Source organism: Haliotis cracherodii, unplaced genomic scaffold (genome assembly GCF_022045235.1).
Source record: "Haliotis cracherodii isolate W230 unplaced genomic scaffold, xgHalCrac1.p SCAF_16, whole genome shotgun sequence".
Lineage (NCBI taxonomy): Eukaryota > Metazoa > Mollusca > Gastropoda > Lepetellida > Haliotidae > Haliotis > Haliotis cracherodii.
This window is the reverse complement of record NW_027266271.1, coordinates 25,242,443-25,262,894: the sequence shown is the minus strand read 5'-3', so window position 1 is coordinate 25,262,894 and position 20,452 is coordinate 25,242,443. Positions and strand designations below refer to the sequence as shown.

At 37.7% G+C, this 20,452-nt stretch overlaps 1 protein-coding gene across 2 annotated transcripts; it reads right to left on the bottom strand.

Annotated features, from left to right (window-relative positions):
* Window positions 1–269: 269 nt before the first annotated feature.
* LOC139463996 (tetraspanin-13-like) lies at window positions 270–18,080 on the bottom strand. Of its 2 annotated transcripts, XM_071245483.1 has the most exons (6): window positions 17,952–18,080; window positions 15,159–15,326; window positions 13,873–14,100; window positions 13,518–13,691; window positions 10,635–10,740; window positions 4,226–4,307 (listed from the first exon to the last, which is right to left on the bottom strand). In XM_071245483.1, exons 1-5 carry the CDS (start codon window positions 18,012–18,014, stop codon window positions 10,666–10,668), a joined length of 708 nt encoding a protein of 235 aa, XP_071101584.1. In that variant the 5' UTR covers window positions 18,015–18,080; the 3' UTR covers window positions 4,226–4,307; window positions 10,635–10,665. The 2 variants fall into 2 exon arrangements, with proteins under 2 accessions (XP_071101583.1, XP_071101584.1); XM_071245482.1 differs by lacking the exon at window positions 10,635–10,740 and having other exon boundaries at window positions 270–4,307.
* Between the last annotated feature and the right edge of the window lie 2,372 nt (window positions 18,081–20,452).

Sequence of the window (20,452 nt, the reverse complement as noted above, 5' to 3'; positions counted from 1 at the left end):
AATAAGAAGCCTTGTGTGAAAATGTACGATATCTGGAATGTGGAATACATTTTATAACATGACAAACATGAAATAACAAAACACAAATCCACCCCATCTGCAGCAGGTTCAGAGGCATGTCTTCATCAGCACCATTCAATCTTCCAACTTTCCACCATGAGCTAATCCCTGCACATTCAGCTACGATACACATCTCAACATCAACCTGACTAATCATCTATAGATTTTCAGTGACGACAAGGGGGAATGTACATTTCGAAAAAACTGAGAAGTGAGAATAAACCATTGACTCATTAGACACAGGAAACCTAGCCAAATACAGCTTAAAGCTTGTCACTTCTCAATAATGAGTGATCAATGTCGACTGGGGGGGGGGGGGGGGTAGAAAGGAGGGAGAGAGATGTTAATTGGGAAACTGTTAAAATAGTAGTACATTTCAGAGTGAAGTTTGAAATATATGATGTTCACGGAGGGTTGCAGGGAAGTGTATCCCCTGTTTGATTAATACTAATGATGTTGATGTATTCAAAACTAAATAATATAATTAACATAAGTAATGTTTTCAACAAAAATTACTATTAGTTAACTCATTATTTCCCCCAATTATTGTGCTAGTATTTTTGTATAATACTATTTTAAGTGCACTCGTACTACCCCCTTTTCACAAAGCTGTGCACTCCCTCGTTCCATCAGATGTATCCACTGGACTATTGCTTGAAGATATTTGTGTATGGAGAACTAAAGTTAATTCGGCAGACCTAACGTAACTGACAAGTCCCTGTTAAAGTGAACAGTGCCTAGAATTCAATCTTATCCAACCCCTGCTTATCTCTGCAAACACCATAACAGCACATCTCACAAATTCACTGATGTCTATTATGCTTTGAAGATGCCTTGAAATGATCTTGAGACATTCCATGATATTTTAAAGAAGTCCATTTTTTGTAGTTCCATCTGAAACAGTTACTTCCTGTTTCTATCTTAACCACTGTGTAAACCCACACCCCCTGCACATGCTGCAAGGAACATGGAAGTACCCATGCATTCCATAACATACTCAAGATGGCTAATCATAAACAACTCCTGGATTCAGTATGAGTGAAGATAATTTACATGTAATTTTGTTTTCAGGATCCTCCACACCAAGAAATAATAAGCAATATCCACATGCACCAAGAGAAAGTAAGTAGAAGAATGTCATGGTTTGGCAACAATGTTGATTGTATGTAGTGACTGTCCAACAAAGGGTTCATGTCAGTCATATTTTGAGTGTTCTTTTCTTACACGTGGATTAAAGTTTACAAATTTTAAAAAGGGCACAAGTTTTAATGAAGTACTTTCATGTCATATCACAGCAGTTCGGCTAGGTGACTCACTTCATGTCGGCCATTCAGCTTGGTGCTACTGCCACGTCATCATGTCTCTGAACAAAGCTTTATACAATCAGAAGCAGATTCAGTTTATTTGTAAAAATAAGATGGCGAAAAAGTAACACTTAAACCCTCATATAACAAAAACTACAAGAACAATCTTCAGATTGTCATTTAAACCATGAGCTCAATGTGTCTTGACTAGAACTTCATATGTATAAAATGATCAAATTATAGTCCTCTTCTTTCGGATCTGTTTGGAGGGTTTGGAGAGCTAAGTAGAATACATTCATGAAAGGTCACAATTCAGAAACATATGCCCCCGTCATTTACAGCTACTTATTAATCTGAACAAGAGACCTGAAACCAGTGATCCAAGATGACATGGGATGCCTCCACATAGGTTTGTTTTCAATCTAAATGCACGAGAGTTGTCCCCCTGTGTCAAATTTCTTTCAGAGTATAACTGCAAACCTGTATCCTCCACTACAAAAAAACAACAACAAAACAGAATTCCTGGAAGCACAACTAAACAAAAGTATAGAGACACTACAAAATAACACAAAATCCCTGAAAGTATTGCCACAAGAGATAGTTAACAAACAAATTAAAGACAATAAGGATTAACAGACAACTGTGCCCCCTGATTTCAGATCAATGAATATGTATATGAGTTCTTTCCAACATAAAAATATGTTATTTCTTTTCTGTATAGAGATAATTCTGTTATTATTATGTTATAAAATGCCTTGAATTTTTCCAGAAACCAATATTGATGATATTATCATACAGACATTAATATGTTGCTAAAATATATAACAATACTAAGCATCATTACACCATTGATGCTCAGATATGTTAAGCACAAACATGTCGCTACTATCATACCGATACATAACCTATCAATATATCATATCAAAGAGCGTTATTATGGACAGTATGTAATACTCATGGTAAATAACTTACAGTTTCCATATCAAACAGCCTGAAGCTCAATAAATGAAATAAGAACATAAATATACAAACACAGTATGAAGTGATCATATTCAAATCAAACTGAATAAACAGCACTATTGTCACATATCAAGCGAAAAATAAACAAACAGCAAACCAAAGAACTACAAACTGATATACATTCCCATCTGAATTACCCTTAAGGTGATCAGCAATATTGTTGACTGGAGGATAATATGACTTATCCTTGTTTCAAATAGGGAAACGAATATGTTTATAAGATAACACAGATTTATGGATACTGGCAGAATTACGGATAATTTCACATCATCATCATCATCATCATCATCATCATCATTTTGTGAAATAAAAATTAAAAACAATTTTAATAAAATTAGAATGATTAATTGTTTCAAGGCTGCTTAGATTGGCTCCCTTACCATGATTACCGAAGAAAATGTGATGTAATCCTCAGTACATTACTGAAAGAATGAGAAAACACACAGAAAAAACTTGCTTTGGTATGGATAACTGACATTGGACAGAGCAAGAAACAGACTGCTTACACCATCCAACTGAGGCAGTTGGTGCCATACCTCCCTGGAAGTGTGACCTGCCTCATTGTGCTGTCGCATTCATCCTTATGCTTTAACTATAATAGATCAGGGCCAAACTGTACCTTATTACACTTCACATGGGGGTAGAGCAAACCTTATTTCTTCTAAAATTCTGATATTTGTAATGTAAAACCAAAGAAATGAGATTTCTGTGTATCAAACATGCTCTAAGGGCAGAATGACTGATTGTTAATTCATAACATGTTAATCAGTAATCTTACTGTAAGTATGTTTTGAGTGTTAAAATCGTAAAACTACAACACACCATGCCTAAACCAGCCTTCAGCTTTGGGCTCCCTGACCCAGCCATGCCTATAGGAACGGGAGCGAGTCAGGTTAAGCCATATTTCAGCAATATCACGATTGACACAGATATCGGCTTCACACTTTGTACCCATGTACAGCATCAAACCCTAGCCTTCCATGAGCGAACGCTTTAACTACTTGGCTACCCCATACTCTACCGACACAAGCATAATGTAATGATGCAGGAATGTAGGAGCCTATACAAAGAAACCCAGTGGCTTGCTAACAGATCCATCTTTGCACAGAGGGAATGTTGTACATCAAAGAAATAGGGAGAAGGAATCGATACATTCACACCAATCATGGAGAGGCGGTTAGGGATTGGCAAATTCAATTCTAATGTCCGGTAAATTGTAAAGGTTTTGACAAATACACACTACTAATTTCTCAGGTCGAAGTGGAGATTTAGAAAATACTCTAAAAAATGATAGAGACATATTTACTGCTACATATTTTCAGATCTTACACATTCCATTATAAGTAAGAATACACGAGGACACACTTTACTGATAATGATCAATCCTGGTCCAACTGGTGCACAGAAACCCAGGGCACCCAGCCTACTGAGATGATTGAGCCACCCTTTATACCACATTCAAATGCATCAACTACAGATATTTCTTTTCTAAACATTGGAAGATATACAATACAGTACACTGTACAGGATAAGTTTTGAACAGGAAATTTTACTATTAACATAACAGTATTGGAAGAGTTATATCCTCTTGAACAATTTGTTGACCTTGACCTTAGCTTGACACTGGAGACAAAGTCATTTGATAGAGATTTTCTCATGGTCTAATGGCCATTTTGACACAATTGCACAGACACTAAAAGTTGACCACTGCATCGTTGTATTCAATAATCTCTGATCAATATCAAGGTCAGAACACTAGGCCAAGGTCAAGGTCAAGTCTCTAACCTGTACAGATATGAAGAATACACGACTATGTACACATATGTAACTAGTTCATGATTGTTGCTGTTAAAGGAATGCGCTGGGATTGGCTCTGGGGTCCTTCTGATTGCGGTATCTCATTGCAAGCCACACACCAATAATCTGAAACAAAGAACAGATGGGAATCAACAACGTGACAGAGAAGTCTCCACATCAAGGAAATATAATAATCTCCTAATAATAGGAATAGGAATAATCACAGAGTTACTATTTAAGTTCCTACTACCAACATTTAGATAAATAACAGTACACACTGAGGCTAAGTAAAGTGATTGTTGTTTTACGCTGCAGTGAAACTGCCTGTAAATAATCCACTCTGGACGGGGCATATCGCAGGTTGAAAGCATGAACAGTGATCCAACCTGCCGGGGTACAATGACATCCAATCAGCCAGGGCACACCTGGTAACCACACAGCCTTCATTAGTTGGCTCTGACAACAAGCATGGGTCTTGGCACATATTCTGCCTGGAATGTGCTCACATTCACTAATGAGTTCTAACACTATCCCATATTTCCATTTTTATTACAAAGAATACATCCTTTAAAAAAACATTAAAATTCCTAACTTTAAGAGTAAGGCAGTTAATTTGCGAAAAGCCCAGAAATGAGACATTATCCAATGCTTTTCAACCCAGTTCACTATCAGTTTGTGTCAGCTGTGTCAACTGCATAAGGTCACAGAATTGTATGGATTAATTAATCATAAAACTATGTCAGCTGATGACAAGCACCTGGTCCCAAACACTATCAAGTACCATTTTGTATATCTGCACAATATTACATATCCAGCTTACACTGTCATCAAATGACAAGGTCAAATGAACGGATGGTAGAGGCTATTTTTCAAATTGTATGGTTTGTTGTTTAACGCCGCAGTCAGCAAAATTACGCACTTGGGATATGACACGCATCAACTAAGTCAGCGAGCCTGACCATCCGATCCAGTTTGTTGCCTATAACGACAAGCAAAGTCGCCTTTTACGGCAAGCATGGATTGCTGAAGACCTATTCTACCCCAGATCTTCACAGGTCAAATTCAAATTGTAGCATTAGTGGCAAAGAAGACATTTTTGTGAACAAGTTAATTATGTCTCAGTCTGTGAATTTAGCAGACCCTCCTATCTATTTGAATAAACAGGTGTATTGGAAGCATAGTTTCCGTATTGGAACAGAATGCATTTATTATGCAAACAAAAAGAAACACTATCGTATTTGACAGCAGTCGTAAGCGGAATATACGTATGGGAAACTTGGTTAAATGGAGCAGAATAACTTCAGCCGAATCTGTCACAAGTCAACTGTTATTTCCGGAAAACATGCGTGTGAGAAATGGTGGCGATAAAGAAATAACAAGCGAAGTCATTATTTTGGTTAGTCTGACTTTTGGTTAGTCTTGATTATAAACCATTAAATCCATAGCATTGAGCAACAAGTATGCATCAGAATTTGTTATCTAAAGTGGGAGACGTGTTTTCTTGTATCAGTTATCGCAAATTAATGGGTAGTAGTCAGGTGTATAACACACTGAAGTTTTTTGACATCCATCCACCCACCAGATCCCAGCAATCTTGGCAACTGTGTGGTAGCCAATACACACACACACTCATCATGATCTGGTAATGGTATATGTTAACAAAAATCAAATAAATTAGTTAAGTGCCAATCAGCCACAGATGAATTCCTTACTGTTGACATTGATTGACTTACTGACTGAACTATTTACTAGCCCTGTTATTGTCAACAATTATAGGCAATTACTAGATCTAACTCTAAGAAGTAAACGCTGAATGAAATTATGGGTGATGTAATTCATCTAGTGCTATGACTGATAAGCTTTCCAATCGACTCCCATCAAAATAATGCATACAAATACCTGTTTGCTTAAAATGAATAATCTGTATCAAAGGGGAATTATAATTTTCACAAGCTGTGGTGAAAATAAGTGTTGTTGTAGTTTGGCGAAATGTGGAATTTAACAGATATGACCGAATGTGTTTGGTTGCCGATGCTGAAGGTCCGAAAAGCGTCTGTGTAGTGAGAGATCTGATGTTATAACGATAGTTACAGCATGTCACATTTGAAACTATTCCTTCGCACCTGGTAGCTATACACATGATATTGCTTACATTAATTCTGATAATGCTTCTTTTCATTCAAATAGATAGGTGGGCCTGTTTAGCCACTAGTTCGAAGCCTAAGTCTTGAAGAATTTCTTTCTGTCTTTTAGACATGCCTAATAATAGTCACATATTAACCCTGAAATCTACTGAAAATGATTCCTGAAGGCAAGTTTGGGCACATACAAGTAGATTAAAAAGTTTGGGGCTTACCACAAATCAATCTTTTAGACACAATATAGATATACATCCATATTCGCTGTATAAATATGAGCTCTTGGTGCTTAGAAAATTGATGAGAGGGGGAACGGTTATTAAAACCATACACAAGTTAAATTTGTTGTCAGAGATTGAGCAGTAGAAAACCAACTTAGATCTAACTTCCAGGAATCACATATATTTTCGAAAATGGTTACAAGGTTAAATAACCTTTCTTCACCATGTTCACTGCTGTTTACAGTAATCACATCCTTTATAATAGACCCGTGAAGATCCGGGGTAGAATAGGTCTTCAGCAACCAATACTTGACATAAGAGCTGACAATGTTTGTCGTAAGAGGCGACTAGCAGGATTGGGTGGTCAGGCTCGCTGACTTGGTTGATGCATGTCATCGATCCCAATTGCATGGATTGATGCTCATGATGTTTATCACTGGATTGTCTGGTCCAGACTCAATTATTTACAGACCACTGTCATATAGCTTGAATATTGCTGAGTGTGGCGTTAAAAAAGATCCTTAACATACACAAGAAAATATGGAACATCATGTCAATTTCCGGGCTTGGCACCGGACGTTTATAGAAATTAATAACAGATTGGTCTAGAAGTTGGTTGGGATGCTTATTAGAGCGAAGGTGTAATATGAATACGGTACCGGTATGTATGGATAGTTGTCCTGATGACCACATTTCTCCAGTACTATTTTCCATATACAAAATTCTGTTCACGTTCCATGAAAACAGGTTTTAACTCAAGAGCAGACAGCAAAACACAATGATACAGTCAGTAGGCACTAATATAGGAGCTATATTTGATGTCCAGCACATGTGACAGGAAACTGGACGATAATGTGATCATCGTTACACATCATCATGGTGATGTCACAGCCAAGTCTTCCATCACACATGAGCTCTGCATGGTGCCCATGAAAGAAGCCTTGGACAAAAAGCATGGGTGGGGACTACTTGGTCAAGATGCCCCTGGGACCTCTGTCCTTACACCAGCTGAAACCCCACACCACATGTAACAGGACACTGACAGCACACACTGCAGATAAGTAACACAAACCAGGCCCCAAGGGTAGAGGAACTCAAACACAGATGAAACTGAGTCATCAGATGATCCCATGTCTCCATGCTAGTTTGGAGGAAACGAAGGATGTTTTGAAATGACTATCAGTAAAAGCTCACCATTATGATACTTATTCTCGACACATTCAATACATTCCTTAGTTCTGATTAAGATATGAACTCTGCTGTCTGCTGAGTCCAAGACTTACTTGATTCAAAGAACATGAATATGACAAAAACAAGGAAAATGTAACAAAATCCAAGTAAGCATAAGCATGTGCTACTGGGTATATAAGTGGCAAAGTTTAATAAACATATTTCAGTGTTGGGATGAAAAGAAGAACTACAACAGATGGATGGACAGACAGATATACTATTTCCGTCACAGTGAATGATGCCTCGTCAATACTTGACGGGAAAGTAAACAGTACATCCTTCCACCCACTCTGAATACACTGGGCAGATATGCGGCATAGTTGCTACATTTATCCGATGGATCACGGTTCCTATGAGCGCTTCCTGTGCATCTCACATTTCCCACTCGACATGATGTGCAGCATGTGCTAGGGCTGGGATGAGTCCAAATTTACTACCCGGGTACCCACCCACCGGGTATCCACCCCCCTATTACCCGACCCTACCCACTGTAGGTCTCAGGAAATGTCTCAAAATGTCCAATTGGGAACATTTTTAGCATAGCCCTAGCAAAACGTATTTAGATACACATATTAAACAATCTGGTCATTCATACACTGAAGTTTAATTAAGTTATATCTTTATTCAAACATATGAAAAATCAGACGGAATGTGTGCACAGTCAGAAAGAAATGTGAACATTAGCGACATGTACTACTAGATAATTTTTGTCATAAAACAATATATCACGTGACTAACCACGGGTCGGGTAGTCCTGTGGGTTTCCGGGTCCTACTGAGTACCCACCCGACACGGGTACCCGTCCCAGCCCTAGCATGCGTTTCTCCTTAGGGTATCTGCTCTGCACATTGTGTCAATGTCAGGCAATGGTAGGTTCGCACAAACCTCATGACACTAGCGTGAGTGAGACACAGCCTCATTTCATTAGCTGACTAAAAGTAAACATAAATCATCACCACACCGCATATCGGTCCTATGTATTCATGGTAAGAACGTACTGTACACAAACCTGTGATGTATTGATGATGTACGATGAAGAGAAAAACAAACAAACTGAAAATGTCATCATGGTCATACATTATAAATATCTTTCACGGCATGCATATATTTACAGATTACATGATTATACCATGGCCAGATGAAAAGAACAGAACAGGACAGGTTTGAATGAATAAAGGTAGTTAGCTTTAAAAACAGTGAAAAGGTTAAATATTCAAAGCAAAATTACAAATATCAAATGAAGACCTACAGGATCTACAATACTTGAGCAGCTAATGAAGGTGCGCTGGAGGCATGCAACTACTAGTATTTTGAGTAAATATAACTTACATTGTGGAAGTCAATAATGTTACTCAGACTTGAAAGAGGCAAACACATAGTATGTGCATCTATTGATCTAACAGAAACACAAACAGGAAAAGTCTCAGATTGTTCTGAGTTTCCAGAGTGAGCAATGTTTAATGCCGCTTTCAGCAATGTTCCAGCAACATCACATCAGAGGACACCAGGTCTGAGTTTCTTCAGCTGTCTATCCCAACAAGACATTATACCCCCCAGTTCACATGTTAGCCTTGTTGCAACACATTGGGAGATCTATTCTGGACCTAAACAACACATGATTAACACACCAACAATTAGTGCACAAGACACAAATGGCAGTTTTATTTATAAATTTATTTTAGAAGTTTCAATTGGATATTCTACTATTTAATTAGAAATATTGTTTCCTAGGATTTGCACCAAACTGAAAAAAAACATGACCAAACTCAAGATTAATCTTCAGCCTGTTTTCTCTCTGACATGTCAGCTGGCCTCATCCTACACTTAGTGCAGTACTCATTCTTGGCTTCACCAGATGATAAATCATCATAACTCATTAAAAAGATCCTAACAAACTGTCATGAAGAAATACAGAATGGTTTAATCAGTTAATCATGTTCATGATTCCACAGAAATATGGAAAGTAAACAATTTCACCACTATACACATTAGGGTCCATCCCCTCCAACTACATTGTACATAAACATGGAAACAAAATATCTTATGACAGATCTTTCTGTTGATCACCATGATCACAAACGTTAATCTAGCGGAAGAGAAACTGTGAATATCACAATCACAGCTTATTCAACCATTTTTAACAATTTCATAATCTGATTTTGTTAAAAATCAAACTTAATGATCAATAACCTGCATTACATGTCAGTCCAATTCCTTTCATTATTAGAAATACATCAACATGCAAAGCGCCATTATATAATTAAAATATATACCCTTAATACTATCTTACTATCCTATCCTGCAACGAAATTGAGTTTCGTCTACTGAAAAAAAGTTACATGGTGACAAACAGCAATTGTTCAGCTTGTAGTTTATAAGAGTACTATTCCTCCATGCTGATAAATATTGGACCTATATTTATCAATCCGGGCCAATTTCTGTCAGAGGAAATGAGTCACCAGTATAATAACATATGAGCACACTGTTTAAAAAACGAGATTTCTACCTGCCTGAGGACACCTTAGAAACAGGGCATTGCTTCATGCAACACCAATTTCTGTTCCTAAATTATTACCCTACAAGACTGATAAGAGAAATACAAGTAGCCATCTAATTTCCATTTCAAACATGAAAACATCATAATTCACTGCAAATCTCAACCTGATAAAAACAAATAATCATATTTGCTATCAAACTTATATCTGAGAATCCTGAAAACAAAATCACAACATTTTCCTTGAGCCTCATAGGCAACAGGCAGATATAGACAAGACTGAGAGAAGGTGCACATGTCTGGAACAGGAGGAACAGAAGCAAGCCCAGCACCTACAGTGACATGCTGCCAGCAAGTGGCATACCATTACCATTTAAATCAGTCTAGCCTCTAAAACTAGGTTACAGAAAGGCGCTAGGGTTAGCTCGTGGATCTTTCTGATTGCGATATCGCACTGTGATCCATACGCCAAGAATCTGAAAATGAGGCAAAGCAGACTAGTTTGTTAGTATGGATTAGTATCAGGATGCCTTCCTTATTTGTTTATTTATTGTTTAATGCTGCACTCAGCAATATTCCAGCTATATGATGGCAGCCTGAAAATAATCAAGTCTGGATCAGGCAAACCAGTGATTGATACAATGAGCATCATCCTGGGTCACTGATTCTGGACACCCCATAAAAAAAAATATATATTGAAAAAAGAAAATCGCCTTTTAAGACAAGCATATGTTGATAGGACTTTTTCTGCCCTGGAATTTGCAAGGGTAATGTACAAGGCCAGGTTACTTGAATCACTAGTCACATAACCTCATAACAGTGATACATGTCTATGTTACAAAATGCAAGATGCTGCACATCTGTGCATTATTCTCTGCGGTAAAGTTCATGTATACATGATGCTCACTCAGTCTGCATCTGTTAAGACATTGGGTACTTACACAGTCTTGCCATACTATTGGGTTAGTGAATTTCTTCATGCGTACTTGCATGCAAGCAACTCTAAGTTAATTGGGTTACGGTGATTTAGTTTCTGTATGTTATGCAAATACACAGCTTATTGTGAACTCTGTTGTCACCATAGGTCAATACAGGGCATCTCTTGCTTTAGCCAGGAGATCATCTTACATTACAATACCTTCGATGTGAGAATAAGTTTGTTAGTATATTTTAGTACCAGCAGGGGTGAAAATATGCAGCGTTAGAATTGGCAATAGTCCTACAGTTCTTGCCAAACTGCCCAATAGTTAAGGTATCATAAGGTCCAGTACAAATTTGCCATTTCTAAGGGTGTTTGCTATATGTTATCATTATAAGGACTAGTAGACTGAAAGTGTTAGTTTCTACAGCTGAATATTGGTTAGTACAAAGTGGTAGACTCGCTAATGATAACTGTCATAAGGCCATTGTCTAGGAAGTGATAATTTCAATCACCTCAACTTGTTTATAGATTTTGGATGTGTCATCTAGTTCCATTAGTGCAGAGAGAATCTAAACAATATGATCAGACAATAAGACAATATTATTATGAACTGCTCCTAAGACTAGACATGATGAAGATTTACTTATTGGATTTATGTATTATGACATAATTTTCCTCATCTAATGTCATGATTCATTGATTAACATCGTCTGGAAAGGACTTTATAACCTCTACGGGCATCTCTTTCATAGGGGTTGCAGGAATGCTCACCCCTCCTTTTTCAAGCATACTAATCTTGAGATACGAATACACATAAAATATATAACAAATACATTTGGTGAAATGCTTTCAACAAGGATTACACATATTTGACTTATGTTTGGCTAACAAATGCAAAATTTAGTGCCAGCAATTTGGTATCTTTCGGTGCACCCACTCTACCACTCTACTCCAAAAAGCTGTGCATCCCCCCCGCCCCTCTTTCACTGTTGAGATACAAAACAAAGTTTATCTAGCAGGGACCGGAAAGGTGAGTTTGAGACAATGTGGAATCTGACACATCCAAGTTTAACACAATGAGGTTCGACTGTATATGAGATATACTGTATCTTTTCAGGCCTACATACATGACATAATCTCACTGAAATTACTAAATACTGTACAGCATTTGAATTTACCATTAGTCAATTTAATATTTGAAATGTTCATAAATGTCCTTAACAATAAACATGCCAAATTTCAAACACATAATTTCAGTTCAACATCAAAGGGAGATAACTCAAAGGACATTTCAATCACCACAAAGAGATTCACTGAGGGTCACATTATGTGTCCTGCTGATTGTTGCTTCCAGCTTAGTTAAAGAGAAAATTACACATGGTAATCTTAATCTCTGCATATATACAGTGAATACAACTGGTATTGTAACTCATCATGTCTAATGATGCTTTATTGCAAATTTCAGAATTTCATTACCAAATTTGTTATCTCTTATTCATTCATCTGAAGGGATACAATGAATTTTGACTGTCCCACAATATACGAAATAGTAGTTTTTCCTGTAATTTGTAGCCAAGAATGGTGTTTGTGCAGTTATCTTCTCGAGGCAAGGGAGTTAACCATGTTAACCGACTATAAAAGTCCAGTCCTTTGCTGAACTAGGCCGGAATTCCAGAGTTACAGATTAGCTCGACTAACAAGTCTATGCATAGTCAAATCAAAATCGCACAACGAACTAGACATCTGGTTCCTAAACATGGATTTCAAAGTGCATATTTTGGTTGACTGCAGGATTTGCAAACTATGTGTCCCATTAACTGGGTGTCGACAGATATTTTTCAAATCTTTTCAAATTTTTAATCAAGGTGCCCAAGTGATTTGATGACCCTTTATATTACAACATGGATCTTGGTTAATGATCAAATCGTCTTGACATTTTGTTTGGAACAAATACAAGCAATATGAAAGGTAGAATCTGATTTGTCAAAAGGAGGGACATAGAAGGGACCTAACTCATAACAGCCACTTGTGCCGCTATGACTGAGCCACAAAATTCCAGGCTAGTCTGGCATGGGTGGAAACTGCATTTATATATTCAGTCAACACCCTTGCCTTGGGAAGAGGTATCCAGTGCACACTAGACATGCTATACACAAGTACAGAACCCAATTAAACAGAGATAATACTGGAGTTTCACACACAGCACTCACTACCAGATCTAAACCTTGACTTGAACTGAGCACCAGACTGTTTAACCAGGCAGAGTTTGGTTTAATGAGAACCCACAACTGAAGGCAGCACCTAACACCATCAATGTTGCCCACTCCTTACCTCTGTAAAGCTGAAAAACAAGCCCACTCCTCCAGTCATTGTGAAGGCAGAATATATTTCGTTCTGGAGCTTGACAAAACACGAGTCACAGGGACAATCATGGCTGGATGAGTTACTCAACTTCCCTGAACAACAGAAGGCATCAGATTGTTCCGGACCGCTACAACACGCGCTCTGTAACAAGACAAAAGCTCAGCTCAATGTGAGACATACTACAAGTATTACTATGGTGACATATACTTAAAATACTGACTGTGTCCTATTTGCTTTGTGCAAGTTGGTTTGGGTCATTGACCAAAGTGTCTTCTTTCCATTTAATATAATGTCAAACATATAACAACAAAACAAAACTTACAGTCTTGCAAAACGGGAAACCTAGAGGGTCAGAGGCATTCAGGTCTTTTTCAGGTGGACTTTTATAACCACAACAGTTGAAATTTCTCTGGACATCTTCCCGTGTACTGGCACTGGCCATCATCCAGCCTTGCTTTGCAATGTTCTCCTTCTGCTCTGTGTTCACAGCAAGACAAGCACAGGCTAGGGCAAACTGGATCAAAAACAGCACAAACAGAATGATCATGTACTGGGCACTGTTAAGGTTGTAACTTTCACATGTATTCACAGAGTAAACGCATTCTGTCCACTGGCAGAGTGATGTATACATGAGTGAGTGATTATTGTTTAATGCTGCATCAGCAATTTTGCAGCAATTTGTGGTGAGATGTATGAATGCATGAGCAGCGATCCATCACATTGGTGACACAGTATTCCAGGTTAAATACTGTATTGTAACCAGTGTTCGAAATAGCAACCTGCCCACTAGCAGACTTTTAAAATGGGCTAGTAACATTTCCAGAAGTTGTCCCGACAGTATAATTTAAAACTGAAATCAATACATATATATTAATGTCAAAGTCTGCTGTAATTTTATTTTCATTTTGTAGAATATCAGAAGTGTTTTGGGCTAGTAAAATAAGATAAGAACTTGCAACATCTTTTGCTAACAAGCTCTTCTGGCCAGTGAACTTTGGAAACTAATTTATACACCAAATGTAACCACCCAATCCTCAGTAGTCTCACGACAAGCAAGGGGTCTTCAGGACCTGTACCCACGATGACAATATTAACGTTACCCAGAGGCTGACAGTATGAGCACTGATTCACACTAAATCAACCATCACACAATTGGTCCTCCCTTGACAGTTTCCCTGTACCTTACATTCTTCACAGCTAATACCTTCTTATCACAGCAGTCTTTAAATAATGAAGTCAGGGAAAGTGAAAGTCATCGAGTCTGACCATTTAATCCCCTTTAGTCATGTTAGTGAGTGAGTGATTGATTTAGTTTAATGATGCTTTGAACAATATTCCAGTTACTTCACGGTGTGTCAGCTTCATGTGGGAAGAAAGCCTCAAGTGATGCAGAATTTGAACATTTACCATGTTTACCACTTTGGTGAAACCCATCAGCATGAAACAAACCTAGAAACCAAACAGAGGAGAACCAGGATTCGAACCTTCGATAATAGATTTCTGGCACGTTCAAGGACTCTTTGCCAGTGAATTCTTACAGACAGTTCTTTCAATACAGACTGAAAACTGGGGACACATTCTAATGCATCCATCAGTCGCAAAGGATACAAAAAACAGCATAACTTGGTGATGTTTGACTGCTCCGATGAGACCAATCAGCGATATGAAGAACAGCACAACTCCGCATGTTATCAAGCTACCCACCAAAGTGAGACTTGTAACTATGGCAACCACACGCCCATAGGCTGCTACACCAATCAGTATGAAGGAGATAAGCTGAAAATAAAGTAGCCAATATTAAGCATTATAATTCTCAAGTAAGTACTACCCACATCGCCAATGATGACACAGTACTTGACTGATAGTTTGAAACGAGCAAATTCCAGGAAAGACTTGTTACCATGGTTACATGTCCTTGACTGCTTTTACCATTCGGCATGTCAGGTAGATAGTCAATACGATCAGTAGAGAGAAAGCAAGATCTACAAAATGACAGAAGTTTCTCTTCCACTAAAAAGTTAAAAATCTATTTGGTCTCTATGAAAAAGCCAACTTTCTGTTTAAAACTTCAAAAATGCTTAAAGTGAGTTCTTTCATGCAATAAAGTTTGGTAAGAATATACATGAACTTGAAATAGGTTTGTGTTTTGATGTTGATGAGTGTTGTGTCATTTCGCCCTATCTGTTTTTCTCATGCGTCTTGACACACATTTCTGCACCAAGTGATGTTTCCCGTTGGTTACATTTAAAGGTTGTTTGATCATGTTTATATTATTCACTTGACATAGTTCTTTCCAAAGATGTTAAAGAATGTCACTATCTCTAAGGCTTGATTAGTTGCCTTATAAAAGCAGAGGTTGCTTGGGACCAATTCTTATCCAGATCATCTATCATATATGAATTATTATGACAATGCATCTGATAACGCATGTTAAAATGTACATCCTTTAATTTTGTGAGCCTCTCCATAACTCTCACAACATTTGTTTGAAATTATGATAGCTCGACAGTAGCTAATTGATATTTGTAAACATAGCTTATTCATAGCTACATCTGTTGCTTGTAAAGTATTTTACAGGATATTGTGTCAAGATTGATGTCAAATACGTTAAAGCATCAGTGAAATTTAGGTTAACTTCTTTGATAAGAATTTAGAAGTTGGAGTACTAAGTAAGGATAAAAATTTATGCATGAACAACTTCTTTATTACAATTAAGAGCGACATTTCGGTGTAGGTTCTAACACCGTTATCAAGCAAGTACACCAAAACGTCGCTCTTAATTGTAATAAAGAAAGTTGTTCATCAATAAATTCTTATCCTTACGAAATTAAGGTTATTGGAACAGTAGTGTTTGAGTTATGTTTGGCTGTTGGGAGTATTAGACCTACAGCTGTATATGCTAGAAGACTCTCTCACTTGTTGAGTTATTATTTCCTGACCATGCTGACACTGACAGTTATTCCACCACAAGGAGTAAATCAAAGAAAGGAGTTGAGAGAATATACATGTTAAACACATTTATCATTTTTTCTTATGAGGTTTTCTTAAACTGATTATGCCGACTGGACAGGGAGGGAGGATGTTATTGTTTTGATTGATTTCATCAGCATGTACAGTAGCTTATGACTTTATTGAAAAAGATATTCCAATTTACCACCTCATACCTGCCCCTGTGGTTCAAAATATAAGCAACTAAGTTTGACATTATTTAAATAGGGTTTGGTTTTATAAACATAACATAATGTATTTTCAGCATGCTCAGTAAGACAATATTTCACAACAATGACGATTATCTGATTCATACCTATATTGCACAAATAATTCAAAATGCATATGAAGAAGCGTATCTCTTTCAGAGAATCATTTTATCTTCATGATCTAAGAACTTCCATCATGTCCATTACTATTTTCACAGGTGGGGGTTCCTTATCTGACATTATTTTTAGAACTCTTCTATGTTACAAGTACACACCTAGCTTAATGTTCTTTCTTAAATTCTACATGGCCTGGTTTGATGTATTCTTTGAAGAGGATAAAGATTCACTTTAAAATCAGTTAATTTACATTTTCATAACTTAAAAAACATGTTTGCTACGGTCATGAACAACAACTGTGACCAGCATATTGGTTGGACAGGAAATTGTACTGTTTGAGTTAGACACAATAGGAGGAAGATACTGTTGTTTTTATCTACAAACTACCATAACTACAGGGTCACACCTGAAGATAAGCTGTGGTCAAAGTTAACTAAAAGGTTCATTGTAATTTGTATTACGTTTGTAGTAAAGAGTGTTTAATAAAGTGCAGCTTTACAGTTAAGAGGTCTGTCAGAGTTCATATTTATGATACAGACAACAGTTGGATACCAAGTTGATCTACTGCACTACCTCATATCGTGATCATGATTATCAATTCAGTGAAATTATCAATTTGACATAGATCTTTGTATCTTATGGTATTTTCTATTTCTGTGGATGCTTGTAAGAGATAGTTGAAGATTACATTCAATGTCAAGGCAATTAGGCCACTGTGATTACAAGATTTATAATTTTCATCATGTTCGTGAAATATCTATTATTATTAAACAATATGTGTTAGCCCAGAAGCCGGTTAGTCATCAGCAAAATAACAAGGAAGATTTATCAAGCTATTACACGTGTATGTGATGATAATAATTCATTTTTTGAGTCGAGTGTTGTTAAAATGTACTCCACTCAAGCAGCCACGTCACACCGAATCCCCCCGCTGGTGACTCCGGTGCCAGAATATTAATCATCAGTTACAAACGATCACATGTCGTATGCTTGTAAATGGCGAAACAGCAACGTGAACATTGCATACATCCACACCGCAGATGTCTCGTAACCACCAAATTTAAAACAATGAGATTTAAATACTTACTATATAAAGAACATTTAATGCAGCTAGCGCATTTTTCGAGCATGTAAATCCGCCACACACCATATTTTCAGTCTTACTGCGAAATTTATGCACGCGTACACACGATTGATCGAAGTTCTCGCTCACAACATTAACGACAGCAGCAGAGCAGAGCTAGGGTTAGTTACGTAGATTGGCATGCGAGTTCATCTACGAAGACACATTATCAGTTCCACTATATTTAAAAATGGTATATTAGCCTTGTTACTTACTTATTAATTAATTATTTCAATAAGTATATTTAATTATTACTAAATCAGTTCAGTTTCGTATCTTCCTTAAAAGACGGAAAACACCGGAGCAGTACTGAATAAATCGAAATGCCCAAATTGCCGTGTTGTTCGAGGCGTCGTTATCGGTCCAACAATATGGACCAACAATTTTGGTGGTGTATTGTGTGCAGATTTATTTTTATAATATGTCTTCATATGTTGTTGTTTTTATTGTTTTTTTGTTGTTGAATGTTCACTGGACATCCTGAATGAAATGTTAAAGTAAATATATATTTTGTCGTTTTTTCTTATATATACTCGTACTATCACTTGGGGTTTCTTACCGGACGACCGAACTGCGTGGAAGGCAATAGCTTGCCTACAGGTAAAGTAAGCTGTCTTTAAAAAGAATGTATTCTTATATTATTATTTGATCCACCACACCATCATGGATGGCGAATGAACGTAATGGCGGCGTTTGTCACGTTTATTACAGATGCTTTAAGACGCCCGGTCCTGGTGTGGAGAAATGGGCATGGCGACGTCAAGAAGTCCTGGGGATTAGGCCGTGATCGAAATAGCTACCTGCCCTCAAATCAAATAAAGCGATTTTTTTTTCGCAAAGTCGATTATACAATTCCGACTATATCATGAGCATGTGATTATGAATCACAATCAAATAATAAATGATACCAGGTGTTCGCGAATAGGTGAGCGTATCCTGCCCCACCGGCGGCATCCGTCACAAACACACGCAAAGACACGTCAACTGTTCACCTGGAAAAAAACACATGGGACATATGGTACAAGACAAAATAGGGAATTGCATCGGACATCATTGCAAGTGACTTCTAAATGGGGCAAGTAACATACTCCATAAAGCTGGCCCGACTGTTTAGTTGAAAACTGTAGTCAGTTATTGTCTTTACTACCTTTTTGTTAACATAAAAAGGCTTATCCACTCCAGTATAGCTACATCTGATATCTACTTTACTGTATAAACATTGCCTCCTACCTGTATATATACTTGTCAACCGTACTCTACATCACTTGCTTGATAACGGTTTAAGAACCTACACCGAAACGTCGCTCTTAATTGTAATAAGAAAAGTTGTTCATCCATAAATCCTATTCCTTATATAGTCAGTACATATGTATATCTACGAATAATTTAATCAGTTAAGATCGCATTTAATGTCAATGTCTGTTGTCATTTTGTTTTCGTTTCGAAGTTTATCGAAAGTGTTTAGGGCTAGTAAAATATGACGACGGCTTGCAGAGATTTGTTTCAGGGGTCTCTGATTTTTGTGTTAACAAGCCCTCCCGGCCAGTGAACTTTGGAAACTAACTCATATATAGAGAGATTTGTCACGATTTCTCTCGGTATAACGAGTCATATATAGCTGGCTATAAGGAGTCATAGCTGGAGTATTATGTATATTGCTTAAACGGTGCTGCCAAATATCACATTTTCACAATGCAGTGGCTGATGGTTGATGAAATTTCTCATTTCTAGGGATACGAATTCGTTTGGGTTACGAATTTACATAAACCTAGTATTTGCTACTAAAGGTGTAAAATACGATTTGAAGTGGGAAGGGGGATGGGAGGTGTCGAGATCACTGCTTCGAAACACGTTGAGGAGCCGAACAATCAAAAACATTGTTCCCTGGACATGTTTGATGCCCTGAAACGATGTGCTGAGACACAAAGAAAAATAATTCCAAACAGTTTTAGTTTTGTCAGGTAACTCGATGGGTGAAAGATGGTTCTTGGCAAGAACAACAACATATCCTCTATATATCAGTAGCAAACCTGTGACTGAAAACACGAGCAACATCCCACGTCACAGTGGTGCGTTTTAACCTGACCCCCCAATCCTCCCAATCAACCAGGCGACAGAACCTGACTACCCAATCAACCAGGCGATAGAACCTGACTACCCAATCAACCAGGCGACAGAACCTGGCCATCCGATTCTCCCAATGAACCAGGCGACAGAACCTAACCACCAATCCTCCCAATGAACCAGATTGAACCTGACCACCCAATGAACCAGGCGACAGAACCTGACCACCCGATCTCCCAATGAACCAGGCGACAGAAACTGACCATCCGATCCTCCCAATGAACCAGGCGACAGAACCTGACCACCCGATCCTCCCAATGAACTAGGCGACAGAACCTGACCACCCAATCCTCCCAATGAACCGGGCGACAGAAACTGACCACCCAATCCTCCCAATGAAC